Genomic DNA, 18,243 nt, shown 5'->3' with positions numbered 1-18,243 from the left:
ATCCAAATGGAACCCTGACTTTTTAGAAGGCCACTTCAGTTGTTATTAAATTTGTAATTGTTAAGCCTGCAACATTTGTCTAGCTTAGTTTGCCAACCGTTGAGAAAGTGATGAAGACACAAGCATGCACGTCCAAGACTAATAGTCAATGTAATGACACTCATGTCACTAATTTTTTAATGGGGCTTTTAGATCCAGGTCCAAAAATGTCGAGTGTTTTTAGGAGTGAGTCCAGTTATCTAATTATATGTTTTTATTTCTTTTATACTCATTTTACATTTTCTAAAAATATTAAAAATCAATTAAAATCTTCTAATATTATGCATTTTCCAACTCCAAAAGAATATATTTAATATCTTATAACAAAAAAACTAATATACTAACATAAATTTATCTGCAAAACATTCTACCCTAACTCAAGTAACAAATATATGAATGTATATAATACCTATACGTGAGATATGAAACCTAATTAAAAGGTAAAAAAACATAACATACCTACAAGCAAGACACATTAATCTGTGACAAGTTGATTATAAAAAAAAGAATCTGTCATATAGGTAGATAAATATAATTAACCTGTGATATAGGTTGATTATTAAAATTAAAAATAAAATCTATAAATGGGGTTTAAAGTAGGAGGAAGAACGAGAAATAACAAAAAGATAAATAAAAAGAAATAAGCAAAGAGATAATTGGGAAGAAATTTGATTTTTATAATAAATCTTATCATTGAACAAATAACTATTGATAATTAGATAATTAAATATAACAAATTGGACTTATTTTAATAAATTGGACTATTCATACTATTGGCTCAAAAAATTGGACTTATATCAAGTTTCCCCTTTTTTAATTTGGTGGGGGAATAGTATTTTTTTTCGTATTATATCTTATATAGCATGCTTCCTTATTATATATATATATATATATATATATATATATATATATATGTATGTATGTGTGGTTGGATTAGTGTATCTTAGTGAAATACACTTCAGTTCTGTTTATTGGGATAGAGGAGAACAACAAAATTCATGGAAAATTTTGAGAGATGAAAAATGATAAGAGGAAAATTTGAGCAAAAATGTACGTAGAGAATACTAGATGAATGATTTATTTTTGCATATATATATATATATATATATATATATACACACACACATACATATATACTATATATATTCTCTCTTTTCCTAGTCCCTCCTTCCCTCCACCATCTTTCTAACGCATATCGGCATATACATACTTCCTTCAAGATTTAGCACTAAAAACTAAGGATGGTGCTATCTTCGCACACTTATTTTTACTTTTCACACATTTATTGTCAATTTCTGTCATTTGATATTTTTAAATTTATTTGATCTGACGACAAAAATGAGAGAGCGTTTAGGAGGTAAAAACACACGAGTGGACAATATCACTCGAAACTAAAAGCGAAATGTCACTCACCTTTTCTTCCTTTCTCCCCCAACACATACGCAAGAATCAATTGTTAATGTCAGATGCAATAATAATAGTCTGAGTGCTATAGTAGTTTGGTCCAAGCCTAGGGCTTTTTTTTCTTTAACATGGTGTTTCACATATATGTAAACTATGAAAATAAATTTTAGAAGCTTATTGTGAAGAGTACGCCTGCATATTTTCCTTCCATAGGGTATTGTAACTTCGTAATGCCTTAATGGCTTGGTGCTTAATAGAAAATGAATCTGTACACAGTTCAATACACAAAGAAGTAATTTTCACTCTCCCTGACAAACCCAAGAGAACTACATCAATGGAATTTTAGGATTGATGTTTTGAACACTTCCTTATGGTCATGCAGATCACCCTATCAATTTCTTATGGTCATTTTCTGGTAAGCTTCGGACATTTTATATATGACTTGATGCATAACCACTTTAACGATAAAACCCAAAATGACCCTAATGTTTACAACAACAAAAACCCTAATGTATAGATTTTTTATTTTAGGGGATCAAAATTTATAATATTAAAAAATATATGAACGAAATTTTCTCACACTAATGCACCGAACCAAACAAAATTACAAACTATAGCCCTTACATTTACAGTTGGCAGCACATTTTTCAATATGTCAACCTGATTTCAGACTATGCATTTCAATTTTTATTATGCAGTTGTGCATTAGGTGATACGAAAAAGGAATAGTTGAAACAGAACATAAAAAATTTAACAGTCGTAAAAATCAAATTAAAATTTTAGATCACATGTAACATTTAGTTCTACGTAACATTGAAGATGTTACACATACAAAATTACAATTTTTTTCTTCTTTTTATAACAATGTAGAGTGGTCATCATTACTGTACCAAACAATTTTGTATTTTTGGCTTGCAAAATCATGTATCTAGGTAGGGTCCCTCAGAGTGATCCATTATTAGGCCTCTATTCCAATGGGTCGCTCAGAAACCCAAATAGTGAACCTAGGTATACCCCAACTATGATCGATGTGTCCCGGTGAGGAAATGCTACATTGTACGAGAACTATCTCTGAAGATTGTTTGCCTGTTTTAAACTAGTTGTGACAATAGCTATGATGCATCGTCAATCCATGGAGGAGGCATTGATTAGCCTCTACGGTCCCCGGCACCTGATCAGATGAATTTAAGGGTAAAGGTTCTGATTGATGGGTCCAAACTATATGATCACTCTCATCAGTTACTCTGCATGTGCATCTCATGTACTGTACTCTAGCTACTAGATAACAAAGATCATGATTATTGTGTAATGATTCTTTGATATTTGATACAATTGATGATAAGAAAAGTTAAAAACAATAAAAAGGCATAACCCCATCTTTTCATTACTTCAACTTTTAAGCTTCTTAGGACACTATTTTTTTTACGCACCGCTTGGTTCTATGTAACTAGAGTGACGATTGTCATATTTGTATTGAGAATCCATCACTTTTTCATTTTGCACTTGCAAATCCGTATATTTTTGTTATCTCTGAACACTAATATAAGTAATAAGTGCATATCATATAACAAGTTAATTGGAAGTACAAAGACAACTTTCTTTTCCTTTTCCCTGGTTTTTGTGTTGCTGGAAATAAGTAAGAACGATCACAAACTAATACATTGAGATGTGTGAAGATATAGCAAATGAAATATTAAAGAAGAAGAAAATTTTCTTTTCATTTGATTCATCATATTATATAGAGTGACTGAGAGAGATATGTATAACTCGCATACAACATAACTCTTCTATATATAACCAAACCGTACGTGTCTGGAAAATTAGGTTAGGTAATACAAGTTTACAAAATTGTATTATTTTGTATCAAGAATCCAATATAGTGTATCCGCAACATAGATGCAATATGATCATTGATATGAAAAGTGAACTATATTGTACAAGGATAAATGCATCGTCATGTACCTTCAGACAAATATGATATCTTGATACGAAAAAGTGATATTGTGATGCGTTAAGATTATATATATATATATATATATATATAGTTGTTTCACATATATGAATATTAATTAAATCGGTTCTTAACATAATTTTATGTTCATCACGTGGATCTTGCTTAATAGATATAATGATGAAATTTGAAATTGAAAAACGCATTGAAGGATTATATATGAAGAACTTCATTCATTATTTTGAATATGAATTCAAACCTATGTATCTTAAACTGTGTTAAACTTAATTGCACTTTTCTAGTCAAGTTTATATAGGAGCCACATATTATCAATCATACTAACAACCCTTAAATCAAGTTATCAGCGATATCAATAATATTGACCACATATTCGTGTTAATACAATTAATTAGAGAAAAATTGGAGTTAACTATATTTTATGTCATCCCTCGTCTCAGTGGTGAAGCTATGAATTTTCAGCAGAAGGGAAGAAATTTAAAAGAGTAAAAGGTTTAGAAAAAATGTAGACAACCAAATCCTTGTAAATAGTAGACAATATTAATGTCGTTCATAACTACCTGGAATACTTGAATGAGGATTTGGAGTAACCAAAATATTCAAAGAAAGATTATCTGGAAATATTCGAAGAAGGACTATCCGTTGTACCAGAATATTTGAAGAATGATTTAAACATTGTTTTTTATAGTATTGTTACATACATTATGTAATTGTACAATAGAAACAAAATAGATAAAACGCATATTACGCTAATTCTATATCAATTAAACAATTAATGCAAAAAACCACTTACAAATTGTAGGTATTATAGTCGTCAAACAAGGACACAGATCCTCTCCGGATCTGAGCCTAGGGATCAAAAGATCCGGGCCATTGAAATTCAATCCAATGGTTACAATTATTATAACTTTTAAGGAGGCCCCTTGTTTGTAGCCGTTGGGTCAAATTTTAATGGCCCGGATCTATTGATCCCTAGGCTCAGATTCGAAGAGGATCTATGTCTGTCAAACAATGTGCATAGTTATTAATTTTAGATAAGTATGATAAATGTTTTATATAAAAAATAGATAAGTATACCTAGTTCATAAAAGGAAAAAATTAAATAAAACATCAAACATAACAAATAAAAAATTAATTAGACATGCTTGGGTTCAAATGACGTGTGGGCATAAAGGTCAAAGGATTTGTTCTATTTGAATAAAACTTCATCGTCCACTTTAAGTGCTCAGCCAAACCGCATCGTTTGCTAAGATTTGTTTTATAATATTGCTGCTTCTTCCTCCTTCTGACCTAGCCGCCGTTGCTGTTCGGGTTTTGCCCTTCCTCACAAGGTGGTTTTAGGCAGTTTGGGTGGGTAAAATAGGCTTCAGTGAAAGGGTTTTTCGGGAGCCAGATGGGCAACTTCCCACTCTCCATAACGTGTGTCAGCCCATGGCAACTCCAGAAGTTGCAGAACATTCTTACAGGTTTTCCGACTAACGAGAGGGGTGGCTACACCCTCATGGGCTTATTTTCCGGCAAGAGGAGGGGCGGCCACCCCTCCTTGCCCCTATGTAGCTTCGCCCCTGCCTCATCTTAAGTGATTTTAAACATACGCTAAAATAAATCGTACAAATTCATGTTTGTTGTTTATTTCACAATACGATCCTCTTTTAAATGAATGTAGTAAACGATGTGGGATCCATTTCTAAGCTGCATAGAAGTCACACTTACATATACAAATATTAGGGCCAAACCTTATAATTAGTTATCTACGATGAACATTGACTTCAAGAGAAGCCAAAGTTCCATGACGACTAGTTTTGGCCCATATGCTACAAGTATATGGTTTTCACATTTGATATGTCTCACATTTATCACATCAACAAAGCACAAGACAGTCAAATAGAAATAGGACAAAATTTGATATGTTTTCAAATCTTATACAGCAATGTGCGAAAACTAAAACTTGATCCTTTTTAAAACTATTCCAAACTTGATTTAGGTATATGTTATTAGCCCGAAAAATTATATCATGTTGATTCTCTTTTAAAAGAAGTTATTAGTTTTGAAGTTCCATACCAAGTTTGTCTATCTAGCTTGTGGCTACTACTTTGGGACCGTGATTTGGAAAAATGTCAAAAATGACGGAGGCCTCTAGCCATCACTTCAATTGCCTATATTTTTTTTTTCTTTTTTCTTTTTTTTCTCCAAAATTTTGAAGGAGATTTAAACTTCAATTGCATATATATTTTGTTTCTACGTAGTAGAAAACTTTGGAAAAACTTTGGATACTTTCTTTGAGAAAAGACGTATGACAGTGAGGTTGATCATGATAAATGATGATTTGAATTTGTAGGGTACCAACGTATATGAGATGGAAAGTTAGAAAGTTAGAAAGTTCGATTAGCTAAGCTAATTGGCATAGGAGTTAGAAATCTGATGATTGAAAATTGTCTCTCGTTTTGACTTAAAAGCCTACCACTGAATAAAATATATTTTTTTTCTAGTGTACTACGCTGTCCAAGTCCAAACCCTTCTATACCATTATTAAGGCATATCATCCCTCCCCAAGCAAAGTACATTTCAAAAGGTGTGAGACCTTTGTTTCCTCAAGAGAGTTTAGTTGATACCCAAGAGATCAAAGGCTTGACTTCTTTCCCAGAGAGAGAGAGAGAGAGAGAGAACGAGAGAGATGGGGAGGGCTCCTTGTTGTGACAAAGCAAACGTGAAGAAGGGACCATGGTCACCAGAAGAAGACTCAAAGCTAAAGGAGTACATAGAGAAATATGGGACTGGTGGGAATTGGATTGCTCTCCCACAGAAAGCTGGTAAGGGTTCAATTCTTCTCCCTCTCCCTCTCCCTCTCCCTCTCTCTCTCTCTCTCTCTCTCTCTCTCTCTCTCTCTCTCTCTCTCTCTCTCTCTCTCTCTCTCTCTGTTGTTATTTATGTTTGGGTTCATTAAATTGGGTGTTTGGATCAGGTCTGAAGAGATGTGGGAAAAGCTGCAGATTGAGATGGCTTAACTATCTGAGGCCAAACATCAAACATGGAGAATTCTCTGATGAGGAGGACAGAATGATATGCAGCCTCTATGCTAGCATTGGAAGCAGGTAACTCTCTACTCTACTCTTACTAAATATATTAATTAATTTCTCTTTTTACCTAATTTCCAAAGCTATATTCTAGAGTCTACTTTTTTTTTTTTCCTTATATCAACTGCTATCATGAAAGATGTTGATGACCTATCCAAAATCAGTACCAAAGAAAAGGAAAAAAAGGAGAAAAAGAAAAGACAAAGATTAGTTCATGTTTTTTTTCCCTTATTTTATCTTGTTTATAGAAACTGCATATATCAAGAATCTGCTATTTTTGGATATTTTCACTGAATGCATGCCAAGTTTGGATCTAGCATCAACACCCACTTACAGCTGTTAAGGGAAAGCCAGAACAAATTTCTGCTTCTTCTGGTACTTATTGAATAATTATATATGTAATTAACAATTAATCAATTGTAATTAACAACAGGTGGTCAGTTATAGCTGCTCAGCTGTCAGGCAGGACTGACAATGATATCAAGAACTATTGGAACACCAAGCTCAAGAAGAAGCTCATGGGGATGCATATGGCTTCTCCTCCAGCTCGTCACCACCATAGAAATTTACTAAAACCTCCCCCATTTCCTTCTTCTTCTCATCACAGTTACCAAAACCAATCATTGATTCAATCTGAAACTCTCTCATCACTGTACAAAGACCTAAGCAATTACGACAGATCTTTCTTAGGGTTTGAAGTGCCACTGCCACTGCCATCACAAGTTTCACTGACATCCAATAATTTCTCAAATACTTCCACCAACTCCTTTTCTCTTTTCCAAACCCTAAATTACCCAGCTGGAGTGAAGAAAAATAACAACAATAACCTCCTCATGTTTGGAAGTGAAGGAAGTTGCAGTACTTCATCTGCTGGAAGCTGTAATAACCAGATCAGCTATGACTACTGCAGCAGATCAGAGATTAATAACATCAAACAAGAAGAAATGGGTTTTGATCATCAGAGCTTCATGATGCTTAACTTTGGCAACCAATGGACTGAGAAGCCAAATGGGTTTTATTTTGAAGCAGAAAACAACACATTAGAGTTTACTGATCTGGATGAAGATGTTAAGCAGCAGCTGATTAGTACTAGTAGTAAAAATACTCATAACAATGATACTATTATTAATGGTTCCTCTACGTCTAACTGCTTATTATTCAATGTTGATGAAAGCAAGACAGAAGATGATGAGAAGGTTATGTATTTCTACTGAAGTTATTGAATGCTAGTAGCTGCTGAATGCTGAAGAGTTATTGAGTCTACTGACTGACTGTTGTAAGTAAAATGATCAGAAGGATTTGATGGGGTATGGTGAGAGGTGGTGGGGGAGATATTCCGAAAGATTGACTCAGTGGACTTCTATTCTATATGTTTCTGAACTCTGAATCTGATATATGCGATGATTTTTTTTTTTTTTTTTGACAGTACATGGTAAAGCCCTTTTTATTTTGTTAATTTGTGCATTTCATTTTGAGAGTACGTGAATGCTGATGATGATTAATATGATAAGTTGTTGTACGGTCCTTCACTGCAACGTCTTCAGAATTAAAAATGTGTCATGAAAGCTAGAAAGAACAAGAACCTTATGCAAACACGAACTGGTTTAACCAAGGCATGCAATGTTATCTTATTGTTTTTCATTTTCCAAAGCTTCATTTGTATAATTGATAACGGTGACCTTTGAGAATCACAAAGAATATATGTGTCAATATGTTAATTTTGTGTCTAAATAACATCATCAAAATCATACGTCTCTAGTCAAATGATAAAACTACCACCGGTAGCAGAGCCACCTTAGAACAGTATTAGAACAGGATAATCCCCCTGAAATTTTTTTCTTATAAACCTCTACTATATACAATCTATCAATTTGAATTTGGCCAATATAATACCATTATCAAATTGAGTTTAATAGTATTGGTAAGTTCTTTCAATCCAACAAAGAAATACAAGGGCTTTAGTTGTTTACATCAAAGATTCATAGCTATGGTTCTATAATGATATTAGTAAATCATATTTTCTCTTTTTTTCACTACAGAATTAAAAAAAAAAAATTCGCTTCGCTTGTAGAATATGATTTTGTTTAATTTTTCATCTCCCTCTATTATATAATCTATGAAATCAAGAGAGAAAGAAGTCATGTGTCCAAATTAGCACAACAAAGCCCTCCAAATTCTCTCGTACTTCATGTTTCTACAAAAAATGAAATATGTTCTTGTGGTCAGAATGAGAAAAGAAATTCATGGCTACTCAATCTTGAGTTTGATATCAAGAATAAATATAAATTAATGTCTTTTCATACTTTATTCTTCACATTTGATATCAAATTCAATTGTGAGTGATTATACATCCTTAATCACTAAAATGACCAAAAGAACGAGACGGTTTTATATATTTTTGTTGTAAAAAAAAAATTCCTTTATCCAATATAAATTCTATTTGACATAAATTCTTGACTTCGCTATTTGACTATCACTAAGTAACACTTTTTTTCCACATGAAACAAAGTTTTTTGTTATTATTGTTGTTGGTCTGTGGAGGGGGTGCATTACTGTTGCTTGGTAGTAAGGTTAATCACTCAGAATCTTTTATACGTATGATGAATCAGGTCAGACTGGAAGTGGGAACTTGCTTACTTCCAGTAAATTAAAGACAAAAAGATGATGCTGGAAATTTTGGAGTTTTGCAAAAGGCTCGAGCTCTAAAATATGGTTTATTATTAATAAATATGTCTCATAAAATATTATTAACAATGTCTCATAAAATATTTTGTGCAATAGTTAGAACCCGAGGGCGGCCATGAAGTTATTATATGTGTGTTTTGATGTGTTGATCAGTCCACAACCGATTGTCTTTGTAAAGACTCTTTAAAAGTAAGTTTCTTTATAAATTATTTGTATTTTTTATTATCTTATGTTTCTTAGCATAATATTTTTCAATATTAATACGAAAATTAACGTTAAATTATGAAATATCAAAAAATTCTACTTTAACAGAGTTTCCATGTCTCTTTTTCTGTAAGTCGGCATGCCAATGCCATGATGATAAGAATGGGTCGCCAGGAACAGTACTACTGTTAATAAATTGGACTCTACAAATAAAATTGGTTCCGCAAGAAACGAAGTAATGATTACAATTGATTAGACTGTACATTTGGGGAGGCGATATTCAATCGCGAGGTTCTTTGAAATAAGTTGTATTTTTATAAACGAAAAAGAAATAATATTGTCCATTGAAAGGAAAAACTGTTTGAGCTCAAAAGTAAACCAGAAAAATAAAAAATAAAAAATAAAAAAGCAAAAGAAGGTTTCTAAAATATAGAGGCAAATTCTCTGCCCTCCCATTTTCTATGCCCTTCTGTTTTGTATGGTCACAGTTAAGTCTCGTTAATATTTTATATTATTTTTTTATAGAGATAATAAGACAAAAATGAATAGTAATATAAAATGTTAACATGGCTTAACCGTGACCATACAAACAGGAGGGCACATAAAGTGTGGGGGGGGTAGAGAATCTGCCTCCCTAAAATATTTAGCTAGTGATAGTTATTTTAGTTAAAAATGATCCTTCAAATTAGTATAACTATTCACTTTTATTCTTAGCAATAAAAATTCATAAAAGTGGTCTCTAAGTTTGTGTACTGTAAAACATTTTGATCAATTCTTAAAAAATCTGTCAATATCCTCGTTAAGAGGTGGATTTGGTTTGACAAAAATACTTTTAAAAATGTGGTCACGTGGTTCTTCACACGACAATTCTACAATGATATTGACAGATTTTTCACAGAAAGACCATAATGATTTATAGTGGACAAAATCAGAAACCACTTCTATCGATTTTCATTGTCTGAGACCAAAGCAATGAGTTGTGTCTATCTCAAAGACCATTATGAATAAAAAGCTTCAAATTTATGCACCAATTTTTTCACCAATAATATGTCAGTTTATGGTTCACTATATATCTTACTTGTCAATAATAAAGCTGAGTTCAAATTTTAATCAATCAACTATTGCCACGTTACTTTTCGGAAAAAAAATTTTCCAGCCAATTATTTGGTAAATAAAACTTTATGAACAAATTTAGTGTCTCAACCTTAACTACTTCAACTTTAAACTCAAAAACCATTAGTCAATGGAGAAGAAAATTTTTATTTGAACCCACTTGTCTTATTTTTACACTAAACTAAAAAGTTTTATCTTTGACAAAAAAATTAAACTAAAAAGTTTTATCCACTAAGTTTTCAAGTTTATCCTTATATAACTAAATAAGAAAATAAAAATCGATATTTCTATCTCTACATCCAATGACCCAAAACCTGGCATGCCACTACCCTCCATTATTTTCGGCAAAACAAATTGCCAGCAAAATATTCCCTCGAAGCTGTCTAAGACTGTTATCTCCTTTCATTCTTTTAAATTTCCTAAGGCATGCAAATCCTTCATCCAAAATGTTTTTGTGTATCAAAGAAAATTCTTTATTTTTTACCTTTATTATTTTAACATACGATAGTATCTATACTAAGGGAGTGAGAGAGTGAGTTCAGCTTCATAATGGACTAACCATAATAATATAGTTTAAATTTGTCTTTAGTAAAAATCGAACCTAAGACCTATTACTTACAAATAAAGAGAAATATCACTAAACCGTAGTACTAAGTGGCGTATCAAAAAAAAGTTTTGAATAGCTTCTGTTTTTTTCTTCTAATAGCCCCATTCAAAATGTTTTAAAATTCTTTGAGGGATTGGGCTTAACATGACTGAAAAACAAAACACGTTTCAAGGCCACCCACCTCTCATTCTTCAAAAGAAATTAAACAACTCGTGATTAGGGGTGACAATTCATATCAATAAGTCGTGACTTGTGAAGATACAGTGTTAAATCACAGGAAATGAACATAACATGACTGAAATAAAATTACGGCTTGTTGAGTTTAATAAATTAACATGTAACAATAAAACATGATTCTTCTACCCGTTTATGGTAATGAAAATGTTAACCATCAAAATTTTGTTCTTTTGTTTTCTTTTTTGCCGAATTTAATTAAAAGAGAATTGAAACGCTTAGCCAAAAGACAAACAATTAACTAAAAGCAAATTTATTTACATGGATTTCGTTGTTGAGAAACAAAAGAGGTAACTGGTGTACTATCGCATTGCATGAGCAAGAGTTTGGCTACTCATTTACTTATTCTATTATAGCATCTCCAATAGAATAAGTAAATGAGTAGCCAAATTCTTTTTGATGATCAACATATGCAAAATTTAGCTCTAATAGAGTAGCTAATTGAGTAAGCAAACTTTGTCTACTCACCCAAAGTAGCAATATTGCCTACAATACCAGGAGTAGGCAAATTGGATCCCACTTCTCTTTTTATGGTAAAACATTTATACGGAGAAAGATAACATTACTAAAAGGTAAAAGTAGTGTTATAGATTAAATAAAATAATAAAATATAAATTTGCCTACTTGGTTTAGCTAATCTATTTGAGTGACAAATTTTTCTGTAAGGCAAGTAAGCAAGCACCAGTTTGTGGTAGCGAAAATCCGCCGACTTCAGTCTTAACGAAGTTATATATACAAAACAATAAACACCTTTGATCAAGGCTAAAGCCACACGCACGCCTACGAGGTGGGGGGGGGGGGGGTGACCAATGTACCTTAGATGCCTAAGTTAGTAATTCTGAAAAGAGTGAGTGTTTAAGGCTTGAGTATGTAGCAAAAGCTTACCACAAAATGGTATAGATGGAGTATTTATAGGGAGGTGGCCGACTATACGGTTAGAGTTTTGCCCTACACAAGGTGGCTTCCATTTAGCCAAGGTGTGTCATATGTAGGATGGATGAGGAAAACACTATCCCAAAGATATTAATTATGAGACAATATCTTGGGATTATCAAGTAAGTGTCCTTGTTTGATTGTGATGAGGATTCTTTACTTGTTTGAGTTGATCTTCAATCAGAAATGTATTAAATATATGATTTGATGATTAATCTTATGCTTTTAACTTTTTTTCACCACGAGTAGGAGAGGTTGGTGTAGTCGTAGTCAATTGCTCGAGCCTCTAGAGATTTGTTGAACTGTATGTGGGAATTTTTGTGTGTACTACTCATTTAATGAGGACAAAATTATCTTTTTTTTTAAAAGAATTTATATATCGTCTTTTGAATTTTTAAGATTATTTTTCCCCCCACTCATACCATGTTTTATGTGACATCCCACATCGCCTAAGGGAGTGATCCTTATATGTATATTCTCATCTCTACCTTGCACGAGGCCTTTTGGGAGCTCACTGGCTTCGGGTTCTGTAGGAACTTCGAAGTTGAGCAAGAAGGGGGCTAGAGCAATCCCATGATGGGTGACCCACTGGAAAGTCATGGTGTGCCCGTTTTCTAGAGATTCAAGGCTTGTGTATACCAAGAAAGCATTCAGAACCACCATATGTATTAATGGCCAAACCCTATCACAAGATGAATGTACTCCTTGCAATCTGGTGCCCTAGAATTTTTTTTCCTAACAATTCGGATAGACCTAAGTCTATTCCCGCACCATACTCATTGAAAATACCCATCTTGCACTACATCTACACAATGTAGTCATCCATGCATGCATAAAAATGCATAAACACTTGAATACAAGCACTGTGAATGGCTCAAGTACCATGAATCAGAACAACCTCTGATCATGTTTCTGAGGGAGGGTAGGGAATCTAGTAATAAAATAAAATGCTTAACATAGTGGTTAGCAGATGAATATTGTTATGCTTACGATACACATGATGCGGTAGGCCAGTAAACCAATTTTTTTTTTTTTTTTTTTAAATCAAATCCTATACAATCAATTAAAAGCACGAATAAGAAAATTGAAACTAACCAGAAATTCAGGTACCATGAACTCAAGAAGCATCAGCTGTGACTTTTCCTATAGTTTTAAGGTCAAAGATCTCGATCCAATAACCATCAGGATCCTTAATGAATGCAATCCCTTTCATCTTTCCTGCAATCAACATCACAAAATTAAGGAACCAGAAATACATAAATATTTCCCCATTCTGTATTTCTTCAAATAAAACAGTGCAGGAATCTAAAAGGGGGTGTGCTAATAATCCAACAACCAGGGAGTAAGTGAGAATGAAAAGAAATGGTCATGGTCATCCACCCGAAGATAAGGAAACACACATCTTGCTCGTTCCTTATTGTAAGTTTGTAACCAAACGCATGATTGAACTAGAAGATAACAGACATGCATATAGGAGCACGCACCCATCTATGCACATACATCCATACATCCTTAAAAACCATAATGCTTCCCAAGGGGCTTTGGTACAAACTTATAATTACTGCTGCTGTTAATTCAGGAAAGTGATGATCTTTTGGTTAACTGAAACCATCTGCGTTACTTGTAAATAGCGTATACAACAGAGACTCCCTACAAACTGATAATAAAAATTATCAGTTTATTTACATAAAAAGGATCTAAGGTGACCCAATCAATCCCCGCCAATTATATGTGCTAATGTTCAATGAGGTCCAGCTTTCCAGGATACATCTCATACTTATTAATAGATTCTACTATATATGTGTTCTTACCATCATCTGGCTTTTTCACAAATTCTACCCCAAGACTTTCAAATCTCTCACATGCCTTGTATATATCATCAACGGTGATGCCAATGTGTCCTGAGTAACAAAATTAGACAGTTAGGGCAGCCACTGTGAATGCCAGAAAGTAGAATTGATTTAAGGCAGAGTCTGTCAGAATCACTATGTACAAAGTAGAAAAAGTACATGTAACATGCTTGATCAACCACTACCAGTGGCCATCAGGCAAAGCTACAAGGAAAAATGACTGAGGAACATTCACATTATTCACATTTGCAGCAATATATGATTTAGGGTTTAAGGTTGCTGATCCAGTATGAATTTCAGTAGTTGCTGATCCTGTCCACAAATCGAGCCTTCCTGATAATTAGACCAACTGAGCATTGGAAGCTCTCTTATCTTTTGTTTAAACATGAAAACATTTTACTCCATACCACACTTTATATAAAGATACACACCGAATCCATACAAAAAAGTTTATGCTTTAAAATTTTGTTTATTGTTGAAAAATGTAGCCTAATTTTTTTATAGGCAGAACTAAGCATTACGAATGTATTTTAAGTTCATGGTTCAGAGAGAGTCCAAATGTATGCATTTCTTGGAACCATCAATACTTGCTGCATAAGAAGAAATGACATAATACCTGGCATTTCGCATTAAATGGAATAGTTAATCAAAGTCTAAGTAAGGGAAGAAACAACTACATTATATAACATAAAAATAAGAACCGTATGTTTTAACGCATTGATAGGTCGTTACATACCAAAGCCACGAGGTTCTGAATTCCCATTGTGATATCCTTTGAATTCTGGATCACTTTCAGTACCCCAATTACTGGAAATATAAGTGATTGTCAGATATTACCGAGAGCATTCGACACAAATTGTAAAAAAAAAAAAAACAAAAGACCGTGTAGGAAAAACAAAAGAATCTCACTGTGTCAACTCAATTGTAGCCTTCCGACCAAAAGTCCAAACTGTTCTATCAACCGAGTTAGTTGGAGCTGAAGCAGGGTCCTATTCCAGAAAAAATTCAAATAAAATTAAACGTCTCTGGAGGACAATTTTTAGAGACATACTATCACACACTTTAATTGCATATAGGGGTTTGACAGATTAAAATGTGAAAGGCCAAATTGCTCCTTTAAGAAGAAGCATTAAATAGGACGTCGGAGATGTGTCAGATGGTTGAGGGAATGGAAAAACAGTAATCCAACTACCACTGTAAAACCAACAAGAGCACCTAGTATTAAACGCCGGTATAGCAGATGGGACATTATGAATTTTACCTCATAGCCCAAAAAGTACAAACTAAACTTCATTTCGGGAAAATCGAGCTTCTTAAGTAGCCTGAACAATAGTATAAATCACCGTCAATTTCCACTTAAAGAGTCAATTTTTCAACAACATCCAGTTACAGAATCTCCAGCCATAGCAAAGTGCATACATGCATGTTTACATACACACTCATACAAAAACCAATCAAAGAGGCATTACATCACTTGATAACACAAAAACAACCCAACTGAAATCCTGCTATCATGTCCCGTTAAATCCAAAGAAAATGCGAGGTATCCATAGACAAACCTACCAAAAGTCAACATCAAAACTAACATCCTGACACTTTAAACCGATATTGATATGCCTGTTCTTCCTTTTGCTCCATTATTTGTGCAGATTTCTAACAACAGAGACAAACCCACCCAAAGTATGATGCACTAGAATTCTAGATATTAATCAACTCTACCCTCCATACACAAAAACACAATAATTTCACGAACCAAAAAAATTCCTCAAAATGCCAATCTTAACTCATACCCAGCGCAACAAAAGCATAATAAACAGAAGAGAAAGAATTTCATATCAAAACGCTGGAAACAATAACAAAAACTTACGACATTCCCAAAACACGCGAATAAAAGTCAAGACTGGCTTTCGGGTCCTTAATTCGGAACATCTGCAATCAAAATTCACAATAAAAATCCATTTCTACAGAAAAATTAAATACAAACTTTATATCTATTCATTCAAAGGGACGCGGTTGCATACAGTTTGCTGCATGATGTAACCCTTAGTGGCTTCATCTGGGGTGGCCTGGAGGCCCGGATTGTTGGCCGGAGATTCTTTCGGTTCGGACGCCATTGAAGAAAACAATCGGAATCGGTATTTCGGATTCGGACCCTGCAAAGACACACTAAAGTAAGAGAGCAACCGAACTATCGAATCCCGAAGGATATAGAATATGTAAGATGAATTTGGACCTTGGGCTTGGGGGAAAAGAGTGGGATTGTATAAGGAGATGATGGGGAGGGTTTGGGTGCCAATCGGATTAGGGAGAGGCGGGAAAGGACGGTTGTGATTGCAGAAGCAGAAGAAGCCATGGAGGCCTCTTGTGACTTGTGAGTGCGAGAGAGAGAGAGAGAGAGTGATTTTACCTTGTGCGAGAAAGGAAACCAGAGGAGGACAGGGCTCTCTCGTGCGGGAGATTTTGGAGGTCTCTCTGCGCCTTTATTTTCTTTCGGCTTTTTCTCAAGATGGTGCATGCATTTATATCACTTTGCTCTGAGATTTAAAATAAATATAAGTGATTTTGAGATTGTTTACTGTCAATTAGTTTATTTTTTCTTGTGAGAATTTTTCATCAAATTGAGAGTTTTTTCAAATTACCCTTCTTCTTAAACTTGTGATTTCTTTAATTTAACAAAAAAAATTCATAGAATGATTAAAATGATTGATAGTGAACAATTATAGGGACTGTTTCTATTGATTTTAAATATCAATAACCAAAATGAGAAATTATACTAATCTCAATGACTATTTTAGCTAAAAGCTTTTTCTTTCCTTTGTATGATTTTTTATTTATTTTTTTCATACAAAAATATTTTACTCTAACTAATAATCTAGTTCCAGGGGAAGGAGATTAGAGGAAGGAGATTGAGCAAGACCGATAATTAGGATCAAATTCAAAATATAATACATTCTCATTATCTAGTTAGTTGAATCGTAAGATCTATCACTAGTTAAGAGAATTATCACGAAACTGCATTACTAGTTAGTTCATATGGATAATAAAGTTTTATGTATAAATCTTGTAGATGATAAGTTTGAAATCAATTTATTTTTAGGAAAATTAATGAAAATGACTTCAAAATTTTGCATTTCAACCATAAACCATTTGATAGTCTTATTTAATAATAAAGATAAAAAAAGAAAAAAACATCAAATATAAACATGTATGAATTAGCTAACTGTAACAACGATGACATCCATTTTTAGGCCTTTGACAAAACAAGATAACACAAACACACGTTTAGTACTATAATCTCGTAAGGTGTATTTTCATATATATAATAAATAATATATATAAAAGTGATAATGTCGATTTCACTCGTACTTACTTAAGGTAAAAGAAATAATATACATATATACACCGTTAAATTTCATAAACAGTGTAATACAGTGTAGTAAGTTTCATAAATAGTATGTGTGAGGACACCCGGTCCCGTGGGTCAGTTTTTTTTTAAAAAAAAATTTAATATTAAAATTATGTCTTTTTCATTAAAACTTAAGTTCTTTTGTCATTTTCATTAAAATTTAAGAGTTTTTCATTAAAATTTGAGTCTTTTTCCTTAAATAAAGTTATAATATGGTTTTTGATTAAAATAAACTTAGTACAAGCCATTTTCATAAAAATTCCCTTTATTTTTGTCCTTAAATTATTACTCGAGTAAAAATTAAATCAATCTTAAATTCAGAGACCATATCAACAGTTTACTAAAGAAATGAAAGAGATTGTATTGCTAGTTGTTAGCCCAAAACCTTCACTTATGCCACGCTTGAAATTTTGCTTATATTTATCACAAATACAACGTTTAAATAAATATTTTGTTCCAAAAAACAAATATCACAACAATAGGGTACAATAATGCTTAGATACGGACGGGAGAGCAAGGATTTAGGAACGTGTTTCGCTAATTAAAAAGGGTGTGTTATCCACACATTTCATTTTATTTCCTACATAACCTTATAATTTGTAGCCATCGGATCCAACTGAATTAAAGAAGTTTAAAGAGTAGAAATTAACAAAAGATATGTGAGAAATAAAAAAGAGTGTGTGGATAACACACCTCTTAAAAAATACAGGTATGTTTGATTCTAA

At 33.1% G+C, this 18,243-nt stretch overlaps 2 protein-coding genes across 4 annotated transcripts; one reads left to right on the top strand and one right to left on the bottom strand.

The window, feature by feature from the left end:
• Positions 1–5,521: 5,521 nt before the first annotated feature.
• LOC103947705 (transcription factor RAX1-like) lies at positions 5,522–8,015 on the top strand. Its single transcript, XM_009358643.3, has 3 exons — positions 5,522–6,222; positions 6,375–6,504; positions 6,920–8,015. Exons 1-3 carry the CDS (start codon positions 6,087–6,089, stop codon positions 7,698–7,700), a joined length of 1,047 nt encoding a protein of 348 aa, XP_009356918.2. The 5' UTR covers positions 5,522–6,086; the 3' UTR covers positions 7,701–8,015.
• A 509-nt stretch (positions 8,016–8,524) lies between these two features.
• LOC103947703 (lactoylglutathione lyase) lies at positions 8,525–16,617 on the bottom strand. 3 transcript variants are annotated; one of them, XM_048588939.1, is made up of 9 exons: positions 16,346–16,506; positions 16,134–16,265; positions 15,980–16,041; positions 15,374–15,434; positions 15,022–15,101; positions 14,849–14,919; positions 14,074–14,163; positions 13,358–13,480; positions 8,525–8,680 (listed from the first exon to the last, which is right to left on the bottom strand). In XM_048588939.1, the coding sequence occupies exons 1-8, from the start codon at positions 16,463–16,465 to the stop codon at positions 13,380–13,382; spliced, it is 717 nt and encodes a 238-aa protein (XP_048444896.1). In that variant the 5' UTR covers positions 16,466–16,506; the 3' UTR covers positions 8,525–8,680; positions 13,358–13,379. The 3 variants fall into 3 exon arrangements, with proteins under 3 accessions (XP_048444896.1, XP_048444895.1, XP_048444897.1); XM_048588938.1 differs by lacking the exon at positions 8,525–8,680 and having other exon boundaries at positions 12,862–13,480; XM_048588940.1 differs by lacking the exons at positions 8,525–8,680; positions 16,346–16,506 and adding an exon at positions 16,520–16,617 and having other exon boundaries at positions 12,863–13,480.
• Positions 16,618–18,243: the final 1,626 nt, after the last annotated feature.

Source organism: the organism of the source record quoted next, unplaced genomic scaffold, assembly GCF_019419815.1.
Source record: "Pyrus x bretschneideri cultivar Hongxiangsu unplaced genomic scaffold, Pyrus_bretschneideri_v1 Contig29, whole genome shotgun sequence".
NCBI lineage: Eukaryota > Viridiplantae > Streptophyta > Magnoliopsida > Rosales > Rosaceae > Pyrus > Pyrus x bretschneideri.
The sequence above is the reverse complement of the archived record's forward strand: the minus strand, read 5'-3'. Positions and strand labels throughout refer to the sequence as shown.

What these genes read in the sequence shown, in the direction of transcription:
- LOC103947705 (XM_009358643.3), top strand. Translation starts at nt 6,087, where the DNA reads ATGGGGAGGGCTCCTTGTTGTGACAAAGCAAACGTGAAGAAGGGACCA. An exon ending in TGCTCTCCCACAGAAAGCTG is followed by an intron (nt 6,223 to 6,374) that starts GTAAGGGTTCAA and finishes TGTTTGGATCAG; the next exon opens with GTCTGAAGAGATGTGGGAAA. An exon ending in TATGCTAGCATTGGAAGCAG is followed by an intron (nt 6,505 to 6,919) that starts GTAACTCTCTAC and finishes AATTAACAACAG; the next exon opens with GTGGTCAGTTATAGCTGCTC.
- LOC103947703 (XM_048588939.1), bottom strand. Translation starts at nt 16,465, where the DNA reads ATGGCTTCTTCTGCTTCTGCAATCACAACCGTCCTTTCCCGCCTCTCC. An exon ending in GTTACATCATGCAGCAAACT is followed by an intron (nt 16,042 to 16,133) that starts GTATGCAACCGC and finishes TTTTGATTGCAG; the next exon opens with ATGTTCCGAATTAAGGACCC. An exon ending in TTCAGAACCTCGTGGCTTTG is followed by an intron (nt 14,164 to 14,848) that starts GTATGTAACGAC and finishes TTTGTTACTCAG; the next exon opens with GACACATTGGCATCACCGTT.